This window comes from Mustela nigripes, chromosome 10, assembly GCF_022355385.1.
Source record: "Mustela nigripes isolate SB6536 chromosome 10, MUSNIG.SB6536, whole genome shotgun sequence".
Classification (NCBI taxonomy): Eukaryota; Metazoa; Chordata; class Mammalia; order Carnivora; family Mustelidae; genus Mustela; species Mustela nigripes.
The window spans coordinates 52,292,514-52,318,488 of record NC_081566.1 but is presented as its reverse complement, the minus strand read 5'-3'; the positions used below and the strand labels follow the sequence as shown (position 1 = coordinate 52,318,488).

The window sequence follows — 25,975 nt, the reverse complement described above, 5'->3', positions numbered from 1 at the left end:
TGTTTCTCTTCGAATCATCATTATGACAATTTAATCTTCCTTCTTTCAGTATTTTAGATATTTAGAAAATACCTTTGCATCTTATAGATACAGTTCCCATCTTCTCCCTGCAGCTTATTACTCATTTTTGTTAAAAGGTCTTAATTCTTACACATATATTTTTTCCAAATGAACACTAAATTGAGTTGAAAAAATGCCACTGATATTTTTAACGGGCTCATTTTTTAATAAATTAATTCATGAGAAATTTATATCTTTTAGTAGTTCTCATCCAGAAATGTGTTATAATTTCATTTATTTAGGTATTTTATATCTCACAATAAAACCCTGTCTTTTTTTTTTTTTTTTTTTCATAAAAAACAATTTCTTATTAGGGTTATATCCAGGTATTTTACTTTTGGGGGGGATTTACTTTTTTGTGATTGTGCTTATTTATTTTTAATGTAATATTAAAAGAATCATTACTGGTATCACATTTATGTCTTAAAATATGCCATTTTCACCAATACCATTTGAAAGCATTTATAAATCTCTGAGTTCATTTTTCCAGCTCTAGTAAGACTAGAAGTAAGTAAGTAAGAAAATACAGAGGTCCTTATACTTATGGAACATTCTTTGAGTCTAGCCCATTCAATTATGTGAATTTAGAAGACTATAACACATTTATAGACAAGATGGATGCTTTTACTTTGAACAAAAAGGTTTTTTTAATTTAAGTTCCAGTCACATGTGTAACCCATACAGCATGATGATTTCACATAAACCACAACCAAACTTTAACTAATTTTTTGTTTCCAGAAATTCCTTTGAGAAAATTAAAATAAGCTTGTCAAGCAAATATAAAAGGTTTAACATATTTGTATCCATTTGTACCAATTGAGAAAACCAGCAGTTCCCTTTTTTGGAATTGTTAAATAGAAATAATTAGATAGGCACACAAAAAAATCTGTAAAGTCATGTTCCTGGCAAAGTTTATTTACATAACAAAACTCAAAAGGGGTGTTCCTAAATGTTGAGCTATGTGGATTAACCACATTGTGGTGAATTCATTTTAAAGTGTATGCAGATGTGCATTTATTGATAAATATGCAGTATTGCAGTGTATTGCAGTTTATAATATTATAAAATTCTAGAAGTGTAAAATGTAGTAATATATTTATATGTGTGAGTGTATGTAAAAATATGGAAGGATGCATACCAAAATACACCAAAACATTAACAAGGTGACAATGATTATCTTGAAATTTTCGGTAATTTTAGTTTTTCTCTTCATAGTGTCTGATGTAGTCTTAAAATTTATAATAAACATAGATTTCTTTTATAATCAGACAAAGAAGGAATGAATGAAGGCAAGAGAAAAAAAAAAGAGGTAGTTTGTAGCATGTATCTCATCTTACAGCAAAACTATTAGAAGACTTTAGGAGACAATAGACCCTAAAACTCCAAATCTCAAGTGAACTTGGGAACAGAAGACTTGACTTCATTAAGTATGGGGAGTTAAACATCTTGGGCCTGGACTTCTTTCAAATGCCCAACCGTTTGCAATTACTCTTTATTATCTTCTTGATTTTACTTGAATCCCTTAAACTTAAAGTGATTCACTTTCCCTTTTCCCTAATAATTTATTCCTTTATGATAATAGAGTTTCTTAATATCTTTTTTGATTTGTTCTCTCTGTTTCCTGTCTAATGATTTACTCTGTATGGCAGATGTGCAAAAGTTACCATATTGGAAAAATTATTATGCTATAATAATTATGGTACCATCAAACTGAATTAAATTATGCTTCATTGTAAATAGTAAAATGTATTAATTTTTTTAAAAGCCTTTTTATGCCAGAGAGGATAAATAAAGTTACCTTTATATACTTTCATTAAACACCATGACAGTACAAGCCATGTTGACAGAACTGACAACAAATCAACTCACTCCTTACGGCAATCCCTTCCACGTAGTTCTGGAATTAGCTTCCTCAGGACTATGAATTAAACACAATGTATGTAAAAAAATCTGTGCATTCTATGAATAAGAGTTTCACCTTCATTTTGTCTGAATATATATATGTAGGCAGATCTTGGAACAAAGTTTCCTTCCATCAATTTAAGATGAAAATGCACCTACATTTTAAGTGTGCATTCTTGTTTTCCCTTTAGCATATCACAATAGGGTTGTCAAATAGGCATACAAAGCAAGCTACACATGTAATTTTGAATTTTTAATACATGTAAAAAAAAAGGAATAGCAGAAATTAACTTAGTATGTATCTTATTTGAATGAATGTACCCAAAATATTGTCAATCTTAATAATGAGATTGCATGTTCTTTTTTTTATAATAAGTTTATGTGTATATTTTACACTTCAAGGATGCTTCCTTCAGTGCAAATGATAATCTTGATCCGAAATATTTGATCTATATTTAGTTTTCAAAACAGTTTCAATTTAAAAAGTAGATTCCCATACCAACATAATTTAAAATTTTTCTAATAACTAAATCACCTAACAGTTTTTAATTTAACTGAACTAAAATTAAATAAAATTAGAAACCCAGTTCCCCAGACACACTAGCCATGTTTTGAGTGCTCAATAGCCACAGATGGATAGTGGCCTTTGCCTGTGAGCGCTTGGGCTCAGAACATGTGCAAAAGATGTAAGCATATTTTGTAAAAAGTGAAAAGTTAAGTCAATGCCAGACTATAGGGAACATATTGTCTACTGGATTTCAGAGAACGTCAAGTAACTGATGTTTTTCCTCATTAAATCAACTCGTTGGCTGGTTGGCTGAATTGGGAATCAAACAGTTGCTCTGGGTCTTTGCAAAAAACATCTCATTTTCTTTGTTTAAGTCCTTTAATATTTTCTAAGGCAAATATCCGTATGTGCCCCAATCATGCTGAAAGCTGTCTCCCCTGGATATTCCTGTTATCCTTGAGACAACCCTTGATTTAACTGATACATAGAAAATTTAGAGGAAAGTAATGAGCATCTACATTAACAGAAGAAATTGAATGTAGCTATTGAGCTACCATGCTTTGCTCTTAACTTCTCAACCCTCTTATAAATCATGTAAATAAGTACAATAAACATTTATTGAGTGATTCCATAATACTTTGGATCTCCAGGTCCATCATTTGTGATGACATACAGAAGTTGGCCAAGGAAAGCTAAAAGTATGTCGTATGTCAAATAACTCCTTCCATCAAGTTTAGAGCACCATTTCTTTCTCAGCATTACAACTTAGTGTAATGGCACTTGGCAGTATTGGCATTTCTGATATGACTTCTTTTGGCTAGCTCAGCATTCTTAAAAAATAAATAGTTTTTTCACTCTGTGATTGAAAGGGTTAAATAGTACCAATTCATTACCACTCACAAAAGGATTTATTTTGTTCTCATAAATCAGTTTTATTCCACATTTTTATTATTCCCTTGGGTGAGCTACTCCAATTGAAATCAATACAAGTGCAAGTGACACAATCAATCTAGATATTTGATTATGGATTGGAGATCCACAGGCTGGCTTTTTCAGCCAGTTTCTTTCTGATCATCTCCCCCAAAGAACTGACTATTCTTATTGGCACCTATGACTTATGAACATGTTTAAAAAGCAGATAATAATTTTCATTTGTATACTGATGATAGAAGCCTGCAGAATGAGCAGAGATTAAAAGGTCAAGACTTAAAATATGTAGCTACAGTGTTGCTAATAAGCTGTCCCAATTTTTCAGTATTTTTCTTAACATGAGGTTAGCTTTATAATAACTTCATTCTTTGTTTAAAAAATACAAACTAATATAATTAGTGGCTGCAAACTGCATTCTTAGGCAGTGATTAACTACTTCTCATGATAGAGATGTTTTCACTCATTTATTGTAGAACTTAACCACACTAACTAGGTTAATAAGAAAACAGTTAAGGTGAATAAAATGCCTTTGAAGGGATTCAAGCTGGTTCTTTTCATTTCCATAATTATCCAGGCTGGAAAGCCACCATCGAGGGATTTAAAAGAGGAAAACAGTTCAACTTTAAATTAGAGAGCAAAATTGATTAAGTTGTTGCTCAAGAGGGCAACATTTATATATCAAACTCTCTCTGCTTTACAAACAAATTTATATCTTATGATCCTTTACACATTGAATGCTTATTTGGGGACTCATGGTACCACATTATAGTACTCTTGCCTCTGACTCTAGCCACCTGTTCTTGGTTCTTAAGCCAAATTTTTGCAAAGGCACAATTACACCATTTTGTAACTCATTTTCTTATACTTAGAATAAGGCAATATTTGGTACAATTATCTGATTATTTCCTTAAAATAAATTCCAAGGCAATATTAACACTACATTTGCTTCTTTCAGCAAATATGTTAGCCTCATTTAGCCTTTTAATTGTCTTCACTGAGCTCTGTACGAAAGAGGATGTTTTGTGTTTTTTTGCAAATTACCTCTGGAAGGCACGTAAGTCTGAAAGTTTAAAAGAAGCCCTTTAGAAGCAGTTGAAAGAGCAAATCCATCCTTCTTTCATCCTGAGTCTTTAATTATTCTTTAGTTACTCTTGTTAAGCCTTCAGAACAGCTCTCCCTTCAGTCAAAGCCATGCACTTGGATTTCCACTTGCAAACTTCTTGGGCATGTGGAATGAGGGACTGTCTGTAACAGATTTTCTTCCTGCTTCTTCTCCCTCCAGTAATTTGCATGTATAACTGCTGCATAATTAAAGATATTCACAGCATTGATGACAGAACAGTGCAGTGGCATAAGATAGGACCCTGTCAATACAGTGTTCTTTCCACATGCACTGTTCCATTCTTTAAAAAGAGTTTACTCAAGAAAATCAATCTAGAAATTGGCAATGCCTCTCTTTGTACCGAAAGGCAGCACATTTTTAAAGAGGTAGTTGCTTTAATTGTTCAATGCAGAGGTAAAACTTTAAAGGGCCAGATAGTAAACGTTTTCTACCTTGCAGGCACTGGGGCCTATGCCATAACTCCTCAGTTGCACAGTTATAGTATGACAATACCTAGAATATAAGTGTCTGTGTTCTAATAAAACTTTATTTATAAAAGCAGGAAGCTGGCCAGATTTGACCTATAGGCTGTAGTTTGTGGATCCCTGGTTTTATTATAATGTATTTATAAATTTAAATCCAATTTGTATATTTTCCTTGTGTATTTAACTCTTTCATAATGCTTTTGATTTTTTAAAATTATGTGCTCTAGCTTAAAATGTATGTAATATAGAAAAATGACAATGAACCCCATTCCCTATAAATAACCCATGTCAACAAATGCAGAACATCATTTCCAACCTTTCTTAATTCATGAATGATTTTTTGGTAACAAACAACAGAAACAATTCTGGTTAATTAAGGCAAAAATGAATGATTACAAGAGAACTGAGCATTTAAAAAAGTTGTCAGGAAAGCTGGTGAGTAAGACTTGTGTGGAGACCACAAATAGCTTGACCCAGACAAGCTTGGCCTCCAGATATCCCTGCCTTGCCCTCACCCCCACCCCCTCCTAACCCTCCCGCATTCCCGGAGTGCACTGGACAATGCTGCCTTACTTCTGCATTCTCAACAATTCTAGAGACATCTAGAGGAATCCCTGATTGACTTGAGTCAGCTGCATTCCATCCAGTTTTGTAGTCCCCAGGTGGCAGCATCTAATGGGCAGCCCTGTGGTCAGTGTCCACGTGACCTCCAGCTAGCCTTTCATTTAAAAAAAAAAAAAATCCTAATTATATTCCTTATCATTTTCTTTGTATATATCTATCATCTTCTCATTTGTTGTTGTTATCTCGATTTTTTTTTCTTATGCATTGATTATGATTATCTCAAGGCTTTCCATCATGCCATTGATTTAAATTTTATCTGTTTCTATTGTGTTCCTTACTTTTTCTAACCTTATTAAGTATTTAATGATTTTTTTTTCTAATTTTCAATTTGTTTCTCTGGCTCCGCCACATTCTTTTTCATGGTATGGGGAATATGTGTCATTTTTCTCTCCCACAACCATGTGATTATTTTGTCTTTTTATGTTGGGATCTTTTCTTTTCTTTTGGCTATATGTCTGCGTGTTCAGTATGTTCTTCCCTTAAAATTTATTTTGCTTCTGCCTTGTATGGGCAGCTCTGTCAAGACTTTGCTTTTGTTCTGAACCTGGCCATTTCTTTTCCTTTCTGGTGGTGGTTAGTCTTCCCTCAACCTAAGCTTTGAGAACTGGGTGTTATGATTAATGTCCTTGTCTGTAACCTTGGGGTAGGGATAGGAGGAAATGGGAGAAAATTCAAAGATATGGATAAATTCATTGGGCTGAATTCTAGGGGGGTCTAGTTTCTCGGTCTCCTCTGAAATCCCATCAAATGTCTCCTGTAGCAGTCTCCACTCCATTTATTCACATACATCTCTCAGTCCTAGTAACACCAGCTTCTTCCCCCAGCTCAACACAGTGTTCAGTAGAATGGCCGTTCTTCCTATTTCTACGGACTCTACTCAGTTCATTTCCCTTCAGATTGAAGAAGATTAGTGAGAGTTCCAAGGATTTTGCTTGGTTTTTTACTCCTTACTCTAGGAGCAGAGTTAGGAACTATGTTATGTTGAGGATAAATGTACCATATCTTTCTTTTGTTGTGAGGTTTCAAAATTAATGTCATTAATTTGTTCCTTTTCCTTTATACATTTGCTCTAGGATTTTCAACTGTTCTTGTTAATCCTATTATTTTTGTTCTCCTACTTTCCTTCCATTTTAGAAGGCATTTTAGAAAGGTAATTCTGTCATACTAATTTATCCATTCTTCTCCATAAAGCATAAACTTTTGTAAGGACACCATTTATTCCTAATTCTCTTCTCAGCAAGGTGATTCATTTCCACAGTTTGGAAACCATAACACACAGACTCTAAAATAGCATAGGATTATCCCAACCTCTTGGTACTAACACTTGGGTAATCTATTGCCCTAGCATGTGGCCTAAACCTGTGGCTTGTCCCTAACCAAAAGACTATGGCAGAGAAGGTAGGATGTTAGTTCTATGACAACATTCCATAAGATTGTAATCCATCTTGCTGGGAGACTAGCTCCCTTGCTGGCTTTAATAAAGCAGGCAGCCATGTTGGGGAGACCAATGAGAAAGAAATGGAGGCAATTTCTACACAAAAGCCAGCTAGCAACTGAGGGCCAATAACCTGCAGGAAACTGAGACACGCAGTTCCAGTAGCCTGAAAAGAACAGAATGCTGTCAGAAACTACCTGAGTTGGAGGTGATCCTTCCCCAGTAGAACCTTGAAGTGGCACTTTGGTCCCAGCCAGCACCTTGACTGCAACCTTTAAAGATCCTGAGCACAAGACCCAGTTAAGCATGCTCAGACCCCTGGCCCACAGGAAGTATGAGATAAGAAATATATGTTGTTTTGAACGGCTTAGCTTGTGATAATGTCATCACACGACAGTAGATAACTAGTACGGGAACACAGAACTATGTGACTGCAGAAGATAAAGCAGGCAGAAGTCACCAGAGAAGATGATATAATTCTCACCCAAAATGGATGTTCTCCTTTAATGGAGAATGTATCTCAAGTGTATGTAGCTAAGTAACTAAAAAGAAAATTGTAAGCATTTCATTAAGAATTGGTGATAAGGTGCTCAGGGATCAATAACGATTGTTGACTATGCATTTGATCACAGTAGTACTAGAAGTTCAGTATGGCCCATGTATTTAGTAAGGTTCTGCTAGAATTCCAAAAGGAAACAGCAGCTTCTGTCAATCAGTCAGTCATATTCATGTCCAAAATTTACTCTGGAAGCTGCAAATCACTTTCTATGGGAGCATATTTTCCCAAATAGCTCTTGGCTGATTGAGATGATGGCAATAGTTTGTTCATTTGGAAAACTAACACTTTGTCCAATTAGGGAAAATATTAATCAAAGTACAAAAAAAAAACCCAAAAAACAAACAAAAAAAAAAACCCTGACTTTTCAGAGTTTCAGAGATAGTTGATGAAAATGAACCATACTTCCCTAAGTTACCACAATCATAACAAACCTCTTACTCTTGAGAAATTTATCTGCACATATACACACACATGCACACACATAGTTCTTTTCTGATATTAATAAAATGAAATCCATTTAGGAAAACCTGACTATGGCTTATAAAACAAAATTGATGAAAAGAAACCATGCTCCAAAGGACTTTTTAAAATGACATTTTAAATATTTGGAAGAGTAATTGTACATTAGTGATAGTCTTTCCCACACATTAAAAATAAAAACAAAGGGGCGCCTGGGTGGCTGTTAGGCCTGTTAGGCCTCTGCCTTCAACTCAGGTTGTGATCCCAGGGTTCTGGGATCGAACCCTGCATCAGGTTTCCTGCTTTCCGGGAAGCCTGCTTCTCCCTCTCCCACTCTCCCTGCTTGTGTTCCCCCTCTCACTGTGTCTTTCTCTGTCAAATAAATAAATAAAATTGTTTTTAAAACAAAAAGAACAAGACAAAACAAAAAATCCTCAGTATTTACAGAGCTCTTCTTGTTCCTGCACGAGCAAAGACTCAGGACAGAGGTTTCTGAAGCATCTTTTGGTGAGTTGTTGAAACATTCTCTGGATTTATTCCCTGAACTACAATTGTCATTCTAGCAGAGTGACCACTCTTAAGAGGCTTCAGAGAAGTACAGCTTTTACTAGATGACAACTAATTAAAAATCACATTAGAGTAATTACAATAATGGTAAGAAATACGATGCATTAATAGAGCACTATCCTTCCCAGGGCGCTGAATCGCTCACAGGTTACCCATTTCTTTCTCTTTCAAAATGTTCTGTGGAGAAGACAGCTACATCGGTATACATCTATAAATATTTTCTATGTTGGCAACAATTTAAGGCCAGGTCTAGGTCCCTTTAACCATATGTTAACTTAAAAAGGAACAAATGCCCAGTGCTATTCGGATCTCTGCCAAGATGCTATCTATGATCATAACAGAGTTTGGAGGATGTACTTGCCTTTTGGGTAAAATAATTTGAAATAATAACTTCAGAAAGAATAAACAAAAGTAACTTAAATATTAATACAAGCTATAGAGTGACCTAGAATTATTAGCTCACATTAAAGACCTTACTCACCACTTTGCCCAGATCTGCTGTTTGTCATTCTATGTCTTTTGATTTGGGGATCGGCAGAATTCTGTGATAATGAGACAGAGCCGAACAACACTAAAATTGAGACCTCAATATCAGGGAAATATCGCATTTTCTTTTTACAGCAAGAAGTGGGAAAATTAGTTAACACCTTTCCTACCTTCAGGTGTAATTGGATTCAGAAAAAGGCTAACTTAAAGCAGGACCAGGGCTGACATGGAAAATCCTCACAAGGTAACAAGAATCAGTTTGGTTTGTTCGCTGTCATTTCTCATTATAATCTTTGTCATGAGAATGGATTCATGTTGTGCCATTTTCTGTTCTTGTTACAATCTTTGTCACATGAATAAGATATCAGGATGTTAATGCCTGGCATACAGTCTTCTATGTGTGATGATACTGTACAAGACTACGCTGACCTTTGCAATATTATGTATTCTGATTGGTTGTTCATTTCACCTCTTTCCCACAAGTTAATAAGGCTGTAAAAAGGAAAGAACCGAAATGGCCAGCCAGTCAAATTATAGAATATTGAAAAGGTCAGAGCAGTACAGCACAGAGGAAAAAAAAAATTATGGAATATATGGTGCATTAAAATTCTTGTGACAATGATTATAACAAGAATTGGAAAGGATACCCATTTATGTTGTATCAATCTGGAGAACCCCATAGGACGATATTCCTGAGACAGCAATCATTTACACCTCCGTGGATCATACATGTCTATTTACTCTGGTTTTTGCTTAAAAAAATAATTGTATAGAAAATATCCTACTATTCAACAAATAACATTAAATGTAAGATTTTAGCCTTAAAAAAATGGGCATGATTGCTATTAACATTTTTTTTGTAAGATTTCATATCTGCAGCTAAGAAAATGTTTTTTACAAGTAAGATCTGTTGGGCATAGATTTATGTTGGCTGTTTCTCGATTTAACACTTTTTTCTTCAAAATAAAGTAGAAAAGTAGGCCTGAATGATTTAACTTCTTAGAAAATCCTTTAGGATGTGGAATGTCCTGAGGAAGCATCTAGGAGTTTATTTGAAAATTTTAGGAATCTAACCAAAACTACTTGTTGTTTTTTGCTTGTGATGCATGATGTTGGACAATATACAAAGGATCTCTCCTTCCCCTGTGTCTTTAGTGGTGAGACTGAAAGGGAGAGAGAGAAGTACTTATCAGAAATACTGAAGTGATTTTTCTCAGGTGTGCAAAATGACTACTCATTTTAAAAATTATTTTTATATATACTTAAATATTTCTTATGAAATAATTTACTAGATTTTTTTTAGTTTGTAAAGGTAGATCTGGTTGAAGAATCCACTTTATATGTTCTGAAGATGCATTATTTCACTAATAAAGATTTTATAGCCCAAAGCTAGAGTCTAAAGGCTTCATCAACAAGGATGTCAAAAGTGACCTAAGGGGGTACCTGGGTGGCTCAGTGGTTAAGCCTCTGCCTTTGGCTCAGGTCATGATCTCAGAGTCCTGGGATCAAGCCTCACATCGGGCTCCCTGCTCAGCAGGGGAGCCTGCTTCCCTGCCTCTCTCTCTGCCTGCCTCTCAGCCTACTTGTGATCCCTCTCTCTCTCTGTCAAGTAAATAAATAAACAAACAAAAATCTTTAAAAAAAAAAAAAAGTGACCTAAGTATTTTGGGAAACAGACGAGATGAATTTGGATCATGACTTTAAGACTAGCTTGAACATAGATTAAATAATCCTAAAATGAGTTTTTCTGCATGCTTAAGAACAATCACCAGTGATCCCTGGGCCCTGCCTTCGAACAGTCTGATTTGATAGGTCTGGAGTGGAACTCAGCTCTGTGGATGTTGATGAAGTATTCCCAGGTGATTCTGATGTAGGTGGCTGATGTAGTGTGATGACCTCATCTGCGGAGTGCTTAATGTGACCCCCAGGTTAAAGCCCAGTGGTGCAGACCACACCCAAAGAGGTGGACTTGACTTCAGTGCCTGGTGGCAGGGTGACAGCGAGTTGTGGTTCCAGGGCCTTCACCGTTCACTTATACTTACAAATAGGGTCAGTGCTAAGGGAGACCAGACAGAAATGGTCACCTGTGATAGGAAATGCTTATCATTTTAGCATTTTCTAGCTTGATTCTTGAGGCTGAACCAAAGGGGCTGCATTTTCCAGCCCAATGAAAACAAAGTTTATGCAGTGGAAAGCAGTAAAGTGAGACCCTCTCAAGAGTGGGGAGGCGGGGTGGCGGGGGAGGGGGGATCTGAGGACTTGCATTTTAAGAACTTTCCCCCAGGATCTCAGAACTCAAACTGGTCCAGTTCAAAGGAAGAAAGAGAAGAATAAAGTGGAGACAGAGACAAAATCTGTGGATCCGGTTTTGGTTTTAAATCTGGGGATTTGTGAGCTTCACCGAGGGTTGAAATCCTGACGGTTGCTCCAGGGTTAGGAACGAGTTGCATGTGAGCGCGTAAGGGAGCACTGGACTCACTCAGCTGTGTGGTTCCTGGAGACACACAAGTTCTTTTTTGAGCTGAACAAAATGGTTATGTAATTGCATACTTCTCATAATTATTGAGTAATTATATACTTCTTATAATTACTGAGTAATCATTGTTCTATAACTAGAATTTAATGTTACAACTAATTGTATAATTACCATGTATTAATGTTATCTGGGAAACTTAGAATAGAGTGGTATTTAATATATTTGCCCCTGCCGTGCCATTTTCAAAGATAGCAAAATTGTTTGTTTTATAGCTGGAAATTTGCTTCAGAAACAAACAAAATATAAGGGAAAAAAAACTCTTACCAATACCGTAATCTTAGATGTTAACTCCTTGTTCTTACATTTGCACCTGGCTTGAAATTTTATAAAATCGTATTCTCTTGGCTTAATTTTAGAATCCTCATCGTTATTTTGTAGTCTTCAATTTTTTGTAAGGTATGTGCTGTTATACTACTTCAGAGGCAATTAGGCATCTACCTGGGTCTTGCAGGATAAAGCTGACCTTTTTGAAATTTTACAATTGGGTATGTGACAACAGCAGCAATTGTTTCAGCTATAACGGAAAATTTTTCCAAGGAGTTAGACATTATGGGACTTGAGGTCTTCAAATACGGATAATGTAATTTTTCTTCAACAGTGTTTACAAGGGATTCATAGTAAATCTTAACCAGGTTTCTCGAGTCCAGGAGCGACGTCTTGTACATCTTGAGCATATTGTTATCAGAACCTAGCAAAGCCTGCTCTCTGCATGCAGTTGGAGTCAATAATCTGTCTATTCAGGTTGACTCGTTACAAAGAACCTGTGAGAGCTAATAAAGTGTCATTTGGAAATGTCTTTCCAAGGCAACTTTTCAGATTTCAGAACTTCTTGTTGGTATGTGCTCCACATAGATTTATCTGTGGTATCTATTTTCAGTTCAGGAACTTAAAACAATTCTTAAACAGTGAACATATCTTTATCTTATTTTATTAAAACTGAATAGAAATTATTATCCTCATGTTTTAGCCCCTAAGTACATTTATTCCCTTGGCACCACTCCGTTGTGCCAATTTCAAGTTCAGAGCAATAAATTCTTCCATGACACTAGGGATTTCTTCTGGTCATGGGAAACATTTAACTTACACCTGTGTATTTTGCAGCAATAATTTTTTTTTCAGCTCCATCTTTCTTCCCAAAACTATTACAAGTATCTTTTAAAGTTTTTTGTGTATTTTTAAAGTTTTTGTGTGCCTTACCCACATTTCACAAAAATGCTCAAACTAGATGTGAGATCCTCTTTCACATCATTTGATTCTTTATTAATTATAGAGTTTGATGTATAACATGATTGGACAATGACCTAGGGGTAGCAGATGTGATTAATGTTTTGTTCATTGAAAAATATTAGAGTTTTGATTCATATACATTGTTGGGTGGGAGAGAAGGAAAATGTAATAGAAGAGTAATTGCTACAGAGGAAGTAAAATAAAGAGTGTAGAATTCTTTATCACTTGCTAGTTGTAAATGTTTGTTTTGTATGTATTAGTTTGTTTATAAATGTTTTGTTTGTAATGTATCAGTTGTACTATAACAAGAACAGTTACACTTCCTAGTTGTTGTAGATGAATACCTATTATATGCTGGGTAATGTAAAGAAATGATCTCGTTTAATCTTCATAGTAACACTGCAATCAAAGTATTATCATTCCCCACTCTCAGATGAAAAACATGAGACTCAGACATACTGAATAACTTAGCAAAGAGCACATTCCTCAAGAATGATAAGGACAGGCTCAAATGCAGAACTTTCTAACAATCAAATGCATGTACTTTTCTTTGTACCATATTCTGCTATAAAACTATGTCCAAAATATGGTATTTTTGATAACTATTACAACTATCCTGTTTATCGTACAGTGTAAGATCATTATTGGTGTGTGGCCATATTTTAATTTTTTCACATTTAACCAGTAAATATTATATCATTATCTGGAAATCTTGCAAATATGCTTTCCCTTTAAAGTCTGGCACCATGTGTGTTTTTTATTCATTTGCCTATGTTTGTAGAATCTGTGTGGGGGAAATTAAAGGGACATACAATAAAAGTGTTTTGGCAAAGAAAAAAGGCTATTTGAGGTAAATAGTAGTATTGTTAACAACTACTGTGTTTAAGGCATAATGATAACTGAATTTTACTAAATTTCAGCAATATTCTGAAAAATTTGCCTCATAAATATACTATTTATATCCAGAACCATTCTAGATTGCGGGGAAAGAATGTGGTTTCCTCAGTCTGCATATCATATAAAATCCAAGAATGGGGGTGCTTGGGTGGCTTAGGTAGTTAAGTATCTTGCCTTCTGCTCAGGTCACAATCCCAGGATCTTGGGATCAAGCCTCATGTCTGGATCTGAGCTCAGGGTGGGGGACTCTGCTTGAGGATTCTCTCTCTCTCTCCCTCTGCTCCTTCCCCCACTCATGTGTTTTCTCTTTCTCAAATAAATAAATATAACCTAAAAAAAAAAAAAAAAATCCAAGGATGAGGTGAGGGGGAAAAACCCTCAAACAATTGTAAATAACCATCATGGAATCAATTACTGTGTCTGTGTCTGAGTTGTCCTTGCACGCACGATACTTGTGGACAGCTGCACGCCATCTTAAAATAACATTTCAGTTATTTTGATCATGGATGAATGAATGAACTCTTAAATTTTCCTTTTTATCAACAGTTAATAACTACACTCTTCTGAATGGCACACAAGTCATGCACCGCAGCGAAGAGACCAACGTTTGGGTACTCATTGAGGGGCTGATTCCTTTTACTAACTATACCGTGCAAGTGAATGCTTCAAATAGCCAAGGCAGCTTGATGAGTGATCCCATAACACTGGCAATGCCACCCGGGGGTAAGTCCATGAACAACGCTGGCTACATAGATTTATATAACTGCTCTACTATAAGTCCCCCCTGAGTGCTTCATTATTGTGAAAATTAATTTTTTTTTTTTTTAACTTAGAGGCTCAATTGTATTTCTGGTTGTTTGGGTTGTTGTTTTGTTTGACTGAGACCCTTTTATTGATTTTTTTTTTGTTCTATTGAGACTGTTTTCATCTTGCACTGTGTATGTACGGGTATATATCATACATAGGTATCTCTTGCTTTGCATGTGTGTGCAGCAAATGGAAAGGGAAAGCTACTCACACCACTGGAAAAACACCTTTAACTTCCATGCCCTAATGATTAGAGTTCAATAGTGTCCCTTTCTAGGTAAAATCCAGATACTTTTATTTTAACTATCTGTATAAATAACTGATTTAACTTATTTAGAATTATTATATTGATCTGCAGTCACCTCCACCCTTATTTTAACCAATTGTGTGACTAACTGCTAAGAAGAAAGCTCCCTGTTAGATTGTTAAGGACAGCCCTTGAACAAAGCATGCCTCAAAATAATAAGAGCGTGATTCTCAACTGAGGGTTCAGGAATGTCTGTTCTCTGAAAATACAAAAGGCAAAGGACTCTAAAACACCAGACTGTAGCTCAGCTTCAAAAACCAGTGTCTCTGGACTAAGGGAGAATGTCGCTATGTCATTAAGCAGCGGGACTGGATAAATACCGCTCCGGTCACAAAGGGTTTAAGCGGTCACAAAGGGTTTAAGCGCAGCAAAATCCTCCTCACAGAGGACAATGAAGAGTTAATTTGTGGTTTGTATAGAACGCTTCTCCCAAGGAAGGATTTAATACCTGCTCTATCATTAAAACCACTCACTGTTATCTACCTTTCATGACATTATAAGACTTAATGAATAGATGTTTACCAAAACACCTGAAACTCTAAATGGCAGAAGCCACATTGTTTAAAAATGCTTGGAAGAGACAGTTAGAGCTTAAGGACTCACTGTCACATTTCATAAACCGATAATTAAAAAAAAACTTTTTTTAAAAAGGGACATTGGATTTAGATAGGGGCTTGTTTAAGAATTGAGACCAAAAAACCAAAACAAAACAAAACCAAGAAAAGAAACCTTAAGCACTCATATCTCCATTTTTTAATTTAACCCAACATACTGGAAAGGATAGAACATTTAATGACTCTATACCTTATATAATAGCCTTTATTCACACTTAGAAATTAAATAGTAATTAGTGCCTTAATGGAGATTTTTAAATTACATAGCAATACCTTTTTAACAGGATATGTGGGAATTTAATGAGTTATAGATTCCTTTTATGGCATTCATACTGATTTAGATGGTTTGTAATTTACAGCAAGTTACATCATATTCATAAAATAGGGCCAATTTAATTCATTGTTCATGCACTTAGGAATGCCTAGTAATTTAGAGTAAATATCTCTGGGTGCATGTATATATACAATTCACTTAAACATAGCAAGCTTCTCATGCTAACTCAATATACAATCTGTGCCTGTATCTGTCAGTGGTTAGTAGAAGAGTTAATATTATGCAAACAGGAAGAAACTAAAATTTTCTTTCCAGCCGTACAGTTGAACTGAAGTCAACTGCTGAGTTTACTTTTATGTCTACTCTGGAGGCTTATTCATGCCATTATCATGCCTTCTGCAGGCTCATACTTTCTGGGCATGATGTAATTATTCACTTTCTAAACTCAGAAATCCAGAATTTGGGAGATGGCCCTTCACCGAAAGAGGAAGCAAAATGTCTTCAAAGACATTGATTTGCTCAAGTTTATTATAGCCATTAAGACATACTTTTTTTTTTCATCATTAGATTGTTGTTGATTACAATTAGGAAACTTATAGCTTTGAAATTATCTTTTTTATGACCTTGTGGCAGTTTAAAGGTGACACCTCATTGATTAAATAGGTTTTAGTTCATGCTTCCTTTTACTTAATGATCTGAAAACATATTATCCTGATTTACACATAAAATCATGCTGAAAAGCATGTGGCATTCACTAGAATATGTGTGTTTAAGTAGAATTAAATTAGTACTGAGAGTTATTAAAGAAATCTTCCATGCCTTTGTCCAGTGAACTGTGCTTTGTACTGAAATGAATAATAAATGAACCGAAGTACAGAAGTGAACCAACTTATGGGGAGAGAAGGTTCTGTATGCTATTTACTTTTCCATTATATTTGGTTTGTTACCATTTTTTGCCGTTTCCTTGATTCAAATATTAAGTCTCTTTTTTGGTGATGTGGAATTCCTGCTCTCCCTCACTGCTGGGTTATGCAAGATTTGTAATGATAATACCCTTAGCTATGTTTTCTTCTTAGTATAGCTGAAAAATATAATAATAGAAGGTTTAGGCAAAATAGACATGCTATTTTTTTCTTGGTCAAATGTTTGCTCTCAAATGTGGTCTGGAAAACTGCCTTGACCCCCTAGATCTGGCCAAGTCCTACTCATTTTTAAGGTTTCAACTTAGAAATAGGTCCTTCAGAAAGTTGTCTTTTACCAACTGAGGCTGAGATAGGGCCCCTAGGTGTCCTAGAGTACAATCACGTTATAGTGAAATGGTCTGTCTGATGGGACTATCAACAATCACTGGTTATAAGATCCCCCACAGCAGGGACTGTTTCGTATTCACATTTTGATCTTCAGTGCCTAGACCGAACCTGGTGCATCATAGGTGCATAATGAATAATCGGTGAGTGAAAGAATCAGTCAGTCAGTCAGTCCAGGTAGCTTGATTAAGAGTTTTAAATTGTAAGCTTCTCATTGTTCATGCCTGTTCATGCCTCATCTTCTATCTGAGCAACCTTCTATTGTAACCCTCTATGAAGAATTTGACCCCCTCTGCACACTGTTGTCCAGTGTAGGGATACTGTGGTCATGCCCATGTGACAAGGACCCCAGACTGTAAGGAGGGCAGGGCATCAGATATAAGAAATACTCTCAAATTGCTCCAACTCACTGCTCTTTGATTCCCTCACTATGGTGGTTATTTTGCTAAGTGTAGAACAGAATGGTTATGAAATGCCTTATTTGATACCACCTTTCTCGATGTTTCTGTTTTTCTGATGAGAAAGAATAATGATGGAAATGCAGTTTATACCTCAGTAAAGCTGGAAAAATTTAAAAAAAAAAAAAACAGTCAAACAGGGGCGCCTGGGTGGCTCATGGGTTAAAGCCTCTGCCTTTGGCTCAGGTCATGATCCCAGGGTCCTGGGATCGAGCCCCACATCGGGCTCTCTGCTTAGCGGGGAGCCTGCTTCCTCCTCTCTCTCTCTGCCTGCCTCTCTACCTACTTGTGTTCTCTGTCAAATAAAAATAAATAAATCAAATCTTTAAAAAAAACAAAAAATAAAAAACAGTCAAACAAGACCTAATCTCAAATCCTAGTTAATTCCATCACATCTCCCTGTTTCCTTGCTCTTCTGTTAAGAAAATTAATTTTATTTAAAAAAAAAATAAGGCTCTCGACTTCAACTACACAAGCAAAAAAAGGAATATGATTAAACAATCTGATAAACACAAGTTGTTTTGAAGATGGAAATTAAGGCAAGCGGGATCGTGGAACCAAGAGCTCAGCACAAATATGCACGTTGGCAAATCCAAATCGCACACACTTTTTATTTTAAAAATTCATTTGAAATATTATTTGGTCAACTGGAGGAGTCGGGGGGGTTATTATTCCTTCATTTCTGTAGCATATCTCTATCCTCTTCCATGCTGAGGTTTTTGTATTTCTACAATGACTATATTTGGTTGTTTGTAATAACATAATGCTCATATTTAGCACTAGGATACTCATAGAAATGAAGAATATATTTAATCTGAGCTCTTGAATAGCATTATAGTGAAGGTTCAAGAGTTCTAGGGAAAAAAATTAAAAAAATAAAAACGGAATCCAAATGTTAATCCATAAATATGAAACTTTCCTGTGACCTTTACCCCTTCAAGGTCTGGAGTTACTAATGGGGTTAGGATTTCAACTCTTAATGGGGCTCAGTGCATTAGTGTTTTGTATGCATGGAATTCAGCATTCAGTTTAATAAGTGGTTGACATTGGTGATGTCCCTTAATTTGCTTAAATCTAATTGGCTCTTTTATCAGTCAAACCTGTATGGATTGGCAATTGATCAGAAAGGGTCAGCCATGACTCTGCATGTAGTTAAAGGATGGAAACCGCCCCCCCTCCATTAAAGTCACAGTTGCATGATAATAAGCAAGGGAAGAACAAATGAGCTTAGAGGAGGAAGGCAAAGAAGCTTAGAAGTTTTTCAGGATCTTCAAGTTCAGAACAAAGGCATTATAGAGTATATAAATTTTAAATACACTGCATTTTGCCTCCAGACTTAAACCTTTTTTTTCCAGATGAACTGAAATCTTGTCTGAAACTGTCTTTGTTACATCAAAGACCTACTCAGAAAGCTAAAAGAGACAGAAGAAGCATAAAAGGGCATAGTTTAAAATGATTAATGACAAATTCCATACTGACGAGCTAGAAAAGATTTTTTATGAAACTTTTATATTTTTCCAAAAGGAATAATTTTATTCTATTTATCTTTCTCTGAACTGCTTTATTGTAACAGTGAAAGGAACTCAGAGCCACCTGAGTTTGTGAACTTAATCTGGTTTTCTAGGATGGTAAATAATTTGTCATTTATACCTTCAAATTGATGAGAATTATTATAACCCAGAGACTTCATAAAAATACTAAGATTGAAGAACATGGTTCTTTTCCAAAGGTGGGTTATTAGAAAATCAAAAACTGAGAAAGGCAAAATGGTTCTGAGTGGTTTGCTTTAGAATTTGAGTTTGTCTCTCCTTCCCTGACCCCCCCAACCCCCACCTCCAACCACCTAAAACATCAAGGAAATAAAAAGAGTGTAATCCATTTGGAATTAATCGTTAGGCACGTTGTAAAAGTCTAGACTTCGGAATCCCACACACCTAGATTTGAATCCTCCTTCATTCACTGGCTGTGTGACTATGAGCAACTCACAGGTAAATCTGAGCCTCAGTTTGTTCATCCATAAAACTGGCTCAGTGGTAATTCCCACCTGATAGAGGATTAAACAGCACAGTGTCAAGTGCTTAGCACAGTGGCCGTCTTGGTAAATACTTGGTGCTTGCTACCTTCTTTGTTCTATTTCACTGCTAAGACTCTTTTTGAGCCTCTTGTGATATTTGTGATTCTGAGGAAATACATGTGTGGTCTTTGGCCCCATTTCTGACAGAGAGCTCCTAAATCCCTTGGAATTTCCTAGGTGATGAGAACTATAAAGTTGTCTTTTGCTGTGTTACTAAGGTGACTTTTGAACTTCACCTAAGGGTAGGAGTTGGTTTCCAGTGGTGTCAAGCAGGTGATCAGAGGATTGGAAATTTCAGTCCTTTCCCTCCCCAGAGAGGGAAGAGGGGCTGGAGGTTAGATCAGTCTTAAGCGATCATGTCTGGGTAATGACGCCTCCATAAAAACCCATAAGGACCTAGTTCAGAGAGTTTCCAGGTTGGTGAATACATAGATATTTGCTGAGAGTGGCCAGTTTGAATAGGGCCTGCAAGCTCTGAGCCCCTTCCCACATACCTTGTCCTATGCATCTTTTCTTTCTGGCTCTTCCCGGGTTATATCCTTTGTAATAATCCAGTAATCTACTGAGTAAATGGGTTTCCTGAGCTCTGTGAACTCTTTAAGCAAATTAATCGAACCTAAGGAGAGAGTCATGGAAACCTTGGGTTTATAGCTGTTTTGTCAGAAACACAGCTTGTATGTGTGTGGGGGAGAGGGAGCAGTCTTGTGGGATTGAACACTTAGTCTGTGGATTCTAATACTATCTTCAGGTAGATAGTGTCAGAACTGAGTTGAATTATAAGGCATCCAGCTTGTGTCTAGCACCATTGGAATTGGGTGTGCAGAAGACTTTTACCTCTGAAAGCTGGACAATGAGGGAGGACAAGCGAAATTCAGAGTCTTTGTGCTTTCTGGAGAGACTTCCTACATTTTGTCCTCCTATATTTCCAATCTCTTCCTACATTTACCCCTCAGAGCATTGACATAAATATCGACAGGCCAGCAGCCCTGCTAAGGGCTGGTTGTGATGTGTATTCGATGGTGAAGTAAAGCAAGAAGGATGAAAAGTAATTTTCCTTTTAAAATAGCTTAAATATCTCCCTCCATGACCTCTGGATCATAATGTGCAAATGATTTTTACATCAAGCTCTCATTGGTTGTCTTGGGATTTCAGTGGGCAGAAAAGCAGTACATTTTTTTCTTAATAGAATCTGTTCTGTATTCATACCAAGCCACTTATTAGATAACAATGTTTATGATTATTTTTTATTTCCATTATATGTATATTTTATTCATAAATAAATACTTTTATAACTTTGTTAATGTTAGCCAAAAGAGAGGAGTTTGAAATTTTTTCCAAGTATTTTTCACCATTTCCCAATTTTCCTTAAATATATTTTTTAAAAAGTTGAATCTTGGAATTGAAAGTGCATTTCGTTTTCCATTCAGTAGGAAAGCTTAGTAGTTGTTCAGACAATGCACTTATGAATAACGAAATGAAATCTTTGCTTTTTGAAAAGTAACGTAATATTTGCCCAATAATATTGCTAAAACAATAATATATAAGTCACTGAATTTTCAGAGATTGAAGTATGGAATTAATTTTTGGTTAAACTTTAAAAGACTGGAATGCTTTTACACCTACCTATTACAGTGTAACAAACCACTCCAAAACTAGCCATTTAATACTACTGTTCTTTATTATTCCTCATGACTGTACAAATTGTCCATTTTGGAAAATAAAGTGAAGTCTCCTGGATAGTATACTGAAGCTGCAAAATTTTGCCCTTGAACTAGAGTAGTTGAATATTCATTTTGGTATTTTACAGAATAAAAGGAAATTTAAAAAAATAATCTGGTAAATCTGTTAAGAGTTGGTAGATAGAGAGAGTACCTATTGTATACCAGAAGGAAGAGCATAAAAGGGAGCTGAATGATGATCTACCCTGGGGGCAGTCTACCCTAGAAGGAGGGAGCCGAGGACACTATCAAATTCTTCTTCTCGGAGTTTACCGTGTTATAATAGCTCTGCTTTTGAAAGAAAAGAGAAAGAAATCATTGATTATATTCTTTCAATTGAGTGGGAACTGAGTCTGAAATTTTTGGTATAAGTTGCTCAGTGAATTTATTCTTCTCCTTCATTTTTTAAAGGAAAGTACAGAATTCTCTCTCCTTTTTTCTCCTCTCAATGGAAATTCCCAAGACCTTTTAGAAAGAATGGTGTGGGTAGTGCTACGGACCAACCATAAGGGGATTAGTAACATTTTAGGTCAGACTCTCTAAGAGAATGAGAAGGAATTAGAAGCTCAAAAAGCAGGGAGAGATTAAAAAAATTAAAAATAAAAAAATAAATAAACAAACAATCCTCAAAAAATAAGTAAGAATTACAAAGGCAAACTCCATTTTATCTTACACTTGCCTTACATTTTGCAGCCCTCATTCGCTGTGGCACTGAGAATACAATTTCTAGCCTTCCTAAAATCTCTAGTACAATGCCAAGATGCCCCTTTTTTGTGTGTTTTTATGAAATTAATAGTACTAAAAATTGTAAAAGCTTATTTGCAGTATATAAATAAAGATTCCGTCAGCATGTGTTTTCTGGTTTTCATCTATTCTGGATCCACTTTATTTGCAAGATGTTTAGGTCAAAACTTCAGCATGCAGGTGGCCACAGGTATCTTAAAAATGAAATTATACAAAGGAATGGAAATGTTTAAAATAAACTGTAGATCAGAAACCCAAATAAATAGTAGGCTAAGATAGTATATTTTCTTATTCAGGAATGAGGTCAAGGAAGGATGAGATTAACTGCCTTTCCTAATATAAGAGTCACCATGAAGATATGAGATTGTGAGGCCTAGCCTTCTTTAAAACAACATTCTACCATGTAAACAGATGGTTTATCTTTACCTTCAGTATATTAAAAACTTTACAATTTACATTGCATTCAGTTCATAATGCCTCTTTGCAACAGTTGTGCATAAGGTTGTACCTCTGTGCAAGTCTTCCAAATGTGCTCTTTTTCTCCTGGAAAAATCAACTTGTTGATAGTAGGCAGATTCAATGAATAAATAGTATTTAAATTATTAATAAAATAAATAGTGTACTTTTGAAAACATATACCAGGACATTTCGTTTAACCTGTGCTCAATTCCCAGTACGTTACGAGAACAGAAAGGAAGTATTTATGACTGTCTCAAACATGTTGTCAAATCCTCTTATGAAAAAATCTTACCTATAACTTTTTTAGAATTGTTAGTTCACCTTGTTCTTTGTGTGTGTGTGTATGTGTGTGTGCATACATGTGTGTTTATAAAATTGCATGACATCAACCAAGAAGGAGGATCAATTTCTACATCATAATATGTGAAATTTTCCTCACTTTGCATGTCACTGTCTTGACAATGAGCTTCCTCCTTATAAAAATACTTTAGAAAAGGACTAACTTCTGAGCCATGAAGAAGATGGAAGGAAACTTTGAAGTGTGCTTACCATGGTCTCAACAAGCCTCCAGCAAAGGGCTGCCGGCTTCCCACATCTGCATATTCTTCTGTGGTTTACATAGAAATACACACGCCCACGCACAATTAAGTGCTATCTTTAGAGCATCCTGGGGCCACAGAGAGAGACAAAAAAAAAAAAAAAAAAGAAAAGGAAAAAGAAAAAAAAAGTAAAAGAAAAAGAAATCAAATTTTTCCTACTTTACCAGGGGAGAGAGGTGGAAAATATTATCTCTTTAAGTTCCATTGATATTTAAAAATCATATTTTTAAAAAGAATAAGTATAATTCCCCTTTCTGTTTTTTTATCTTGGCATAAAGGTTATCTACAACTTTAAGGTTAAATAAAAATCATGTCTGTCTGACAGGCTCTGCAGTTTGAAAGCAACTTGAAGTTTTATTTGAATTCTTAGAGTGCCCTAAAGAAATTTTTGCTTTATTTTTTAAAAATAATATCTCATTCTTTCCTTTTACCTTTGTTATCATAGACAGAATCTATGCCTGACTTGCATAAAATTCTGTGAACATTTACTTGTCTGCATAAACACTTTTACAAAATGGGGACAAGTTCTTAATATACCTTAAGTACTTAAAGACTGTATTTCCTATCTCTTTTCATTCATTAGGAACTTTAAGAAAATCCTTATTGTATCTCTGCAAAGGGATATAGATCATCTAGAGTCCAAAGGCTCTACAATTTTGTAAAAACTTAACGAAGAATAGATTATGGCAACAGTAAACAAATTCACTGCAGCCAGTATGACATTCATGATTATTAATTAGCTGGGACAAGTGAAGCTAGAAATCTGAGGGTATCTGGCTCATACGGCATTAGAGCAATCCTTCTCTTTACACTTCCACAGCCATTTTAGAACATAGACTCCCATTTTTATTTAAATGTCTCATGTGTGTATCATGCTTATCTACTAGAGCCTAAATCCATGCTAAGGACAAAATGTGTGGATGAATGGTTGTAGATAAAGGAGTCTTAGTGGATCTGTTCTCTCTTACTGTCTTTTCCCTCTTTCCCTCCCTCCTTTCCTCTTGTCCTCTCTTCTCTTTTCCATTTCATTCCATTCCCTTCCTCACTTTTTCTTTCCTTCCTCCTCCCCCTCTCCCTTCCTTCCTTCCTTTCTTTCTAAATCTCTCTCACCATTTGTCTGGCCCTGGGCACATAGTAGGAAATTAGTAATGCTTACTGTCATGCCTCCAGTGAATTATAGTGGCCTTGTCTTATTTTCGCTCCCAACATGTCTTCCCTCTTCCCACTCTTTCTTTTGATTACGGCGCTCAGATTTCCCTCTGGGCACCCTGGATTCCCATGTGCAGAACATGTGCTACATGTGGAATGGACTGTATCACCAAGTCTGGCCAATGAGAACATTGTATTCTCTGACCACAGTGATTTTTTTCCCAGGAATTATAAATGTTCCAATTAAAGGTAATGAGATACAGGAAATCAGTGTAGCCAACAGAGATATATGCTGGGCTCTGGATTTGAATCTAGAATTCACTTGGATCTCCTAAAGGTCATTTTGCCCCTAAAGGACTCTGAGAATATGGCCAACACGGGAGGAAGCAGAGGAGATCTGAGAGAAGGAGGTAAACTGGATTTTGGAGACATCTCTTGATGCCTTGAATCCAGCTCTGCCTGAAACCAACTGTTACCCTAGTTGGTTTTTTTTTTTTTTTTTATTAACAAGACCCAACCCCTTTCATTATTGAAGCCTGTAGGTGTTGGGTTTTCCATCACATGAGAACAAAAGTGTTTAAACTACAACATGCTTGAGAGAAAGGAAAAAGAGTAGAACGCATTTAGAGAAGCCTCTTAACTTTTTGAAAATCACACCCAACTGGCAACTCAATGTAGATATTGGCTTCTGTTTGAGCTGTCAAATGCGGAAGCCTCAGGAAGCAAGCCTGATGTGAAAGGAAATAATGATGACTAGGACTATGAGATTGCTGACCCCATTCTGACGGTCCTCTTCAGAGTCGTCACTGCATGTGGCAATTTGCTGAGATACTTCTCCTCCATTTTCACATCTCGAGCCCTGAGCTCTAGCAATGAATCTTGCACCAATTAGCTATTAGGTCTGCTTCAGGTAACTTTACTTGACTCTGGTGCTAGGTTCTCATCTTTAACATGGCAGACTTGAATGAGACCGGTGGTCCCCACAGTGTGATCCTAGGAGGGGATTATCAGCATTCCTTGGGAATTTGTTTGAAATGCAGACTCTGGGGTGCCTGGGTGGCTCAGTTGGTTAAGCCAACGACTCTTGGTTTTAGCTCAGGTCATGATCTCAGGGTCCTGAGACCAAGCCCTATGACCCTGCCCACGACCCTGCCCTGTGGGAGTCTGCTTCCCTGTGCTCTCTTCCTCTCCCTGCTTGTGCTCTCTCTCTCTCTCTCAAATACATAAAAATATTATAAAAAAAAAAAAAAGAAAGAAAGAAATGCAGATTCCAGAGCCTCATACTCCAATCTGCTGAATCAGGAACTTGGAAAGTGGGACCACACAATCTCTATTTTATGAGATGCCCGCCTTTCCCCTCCCCAGGTTAAATCTGGATGCATGGACAAGTTTGAAAACCACTGATCATCTTTAGAATACCGTCAAAGAAAAAAAATATTACGTGATCTTGTCTCTCAATCTGCCACACTTGTAACTGACATACAGAATTGCTAAGGAAAAAGTAGGTGGAACAGATCCCTATTCTTAACTTGGCTTTAAATACAGAATTTCTATTCTCAGGGGCAGAGGCCTTCCCAATGTAAGGGAACTGGCCTCTCAGTCTCCCTGAATGGGGCAGGAAGAGATACCATGGCTACCTGATTCCAGATGCCGAGTCCTACCTATGGCACCAGAAAGCAACAGGCAGG

At 36.2% G+C, this 25,975-nt stretch overlaps 1 protein-coding gene across 1 annotated transcript in view; it reads left to right on the top strand.

Annotated features, from left to right (window-relative positions):
- USH2A (usherin) overlaps nucleotides 1-25,975 on the top strand; it is a 673,955-nt gene that overhangs the window by 375,375 nt on the left and 272,605 nt on the right. Inside the window, exon 37 of the mRNA XM_059413329.1 lies at nucleotides 14,324-14,500. Coding sequence (XP_059269312.1) covers nucleotides 14,324-14,500 — 177 coding nt within the window. The remainder of the gene's footprint in view (nucleotides 1-14,323; nucleotides 14,501-25,975) is intronic.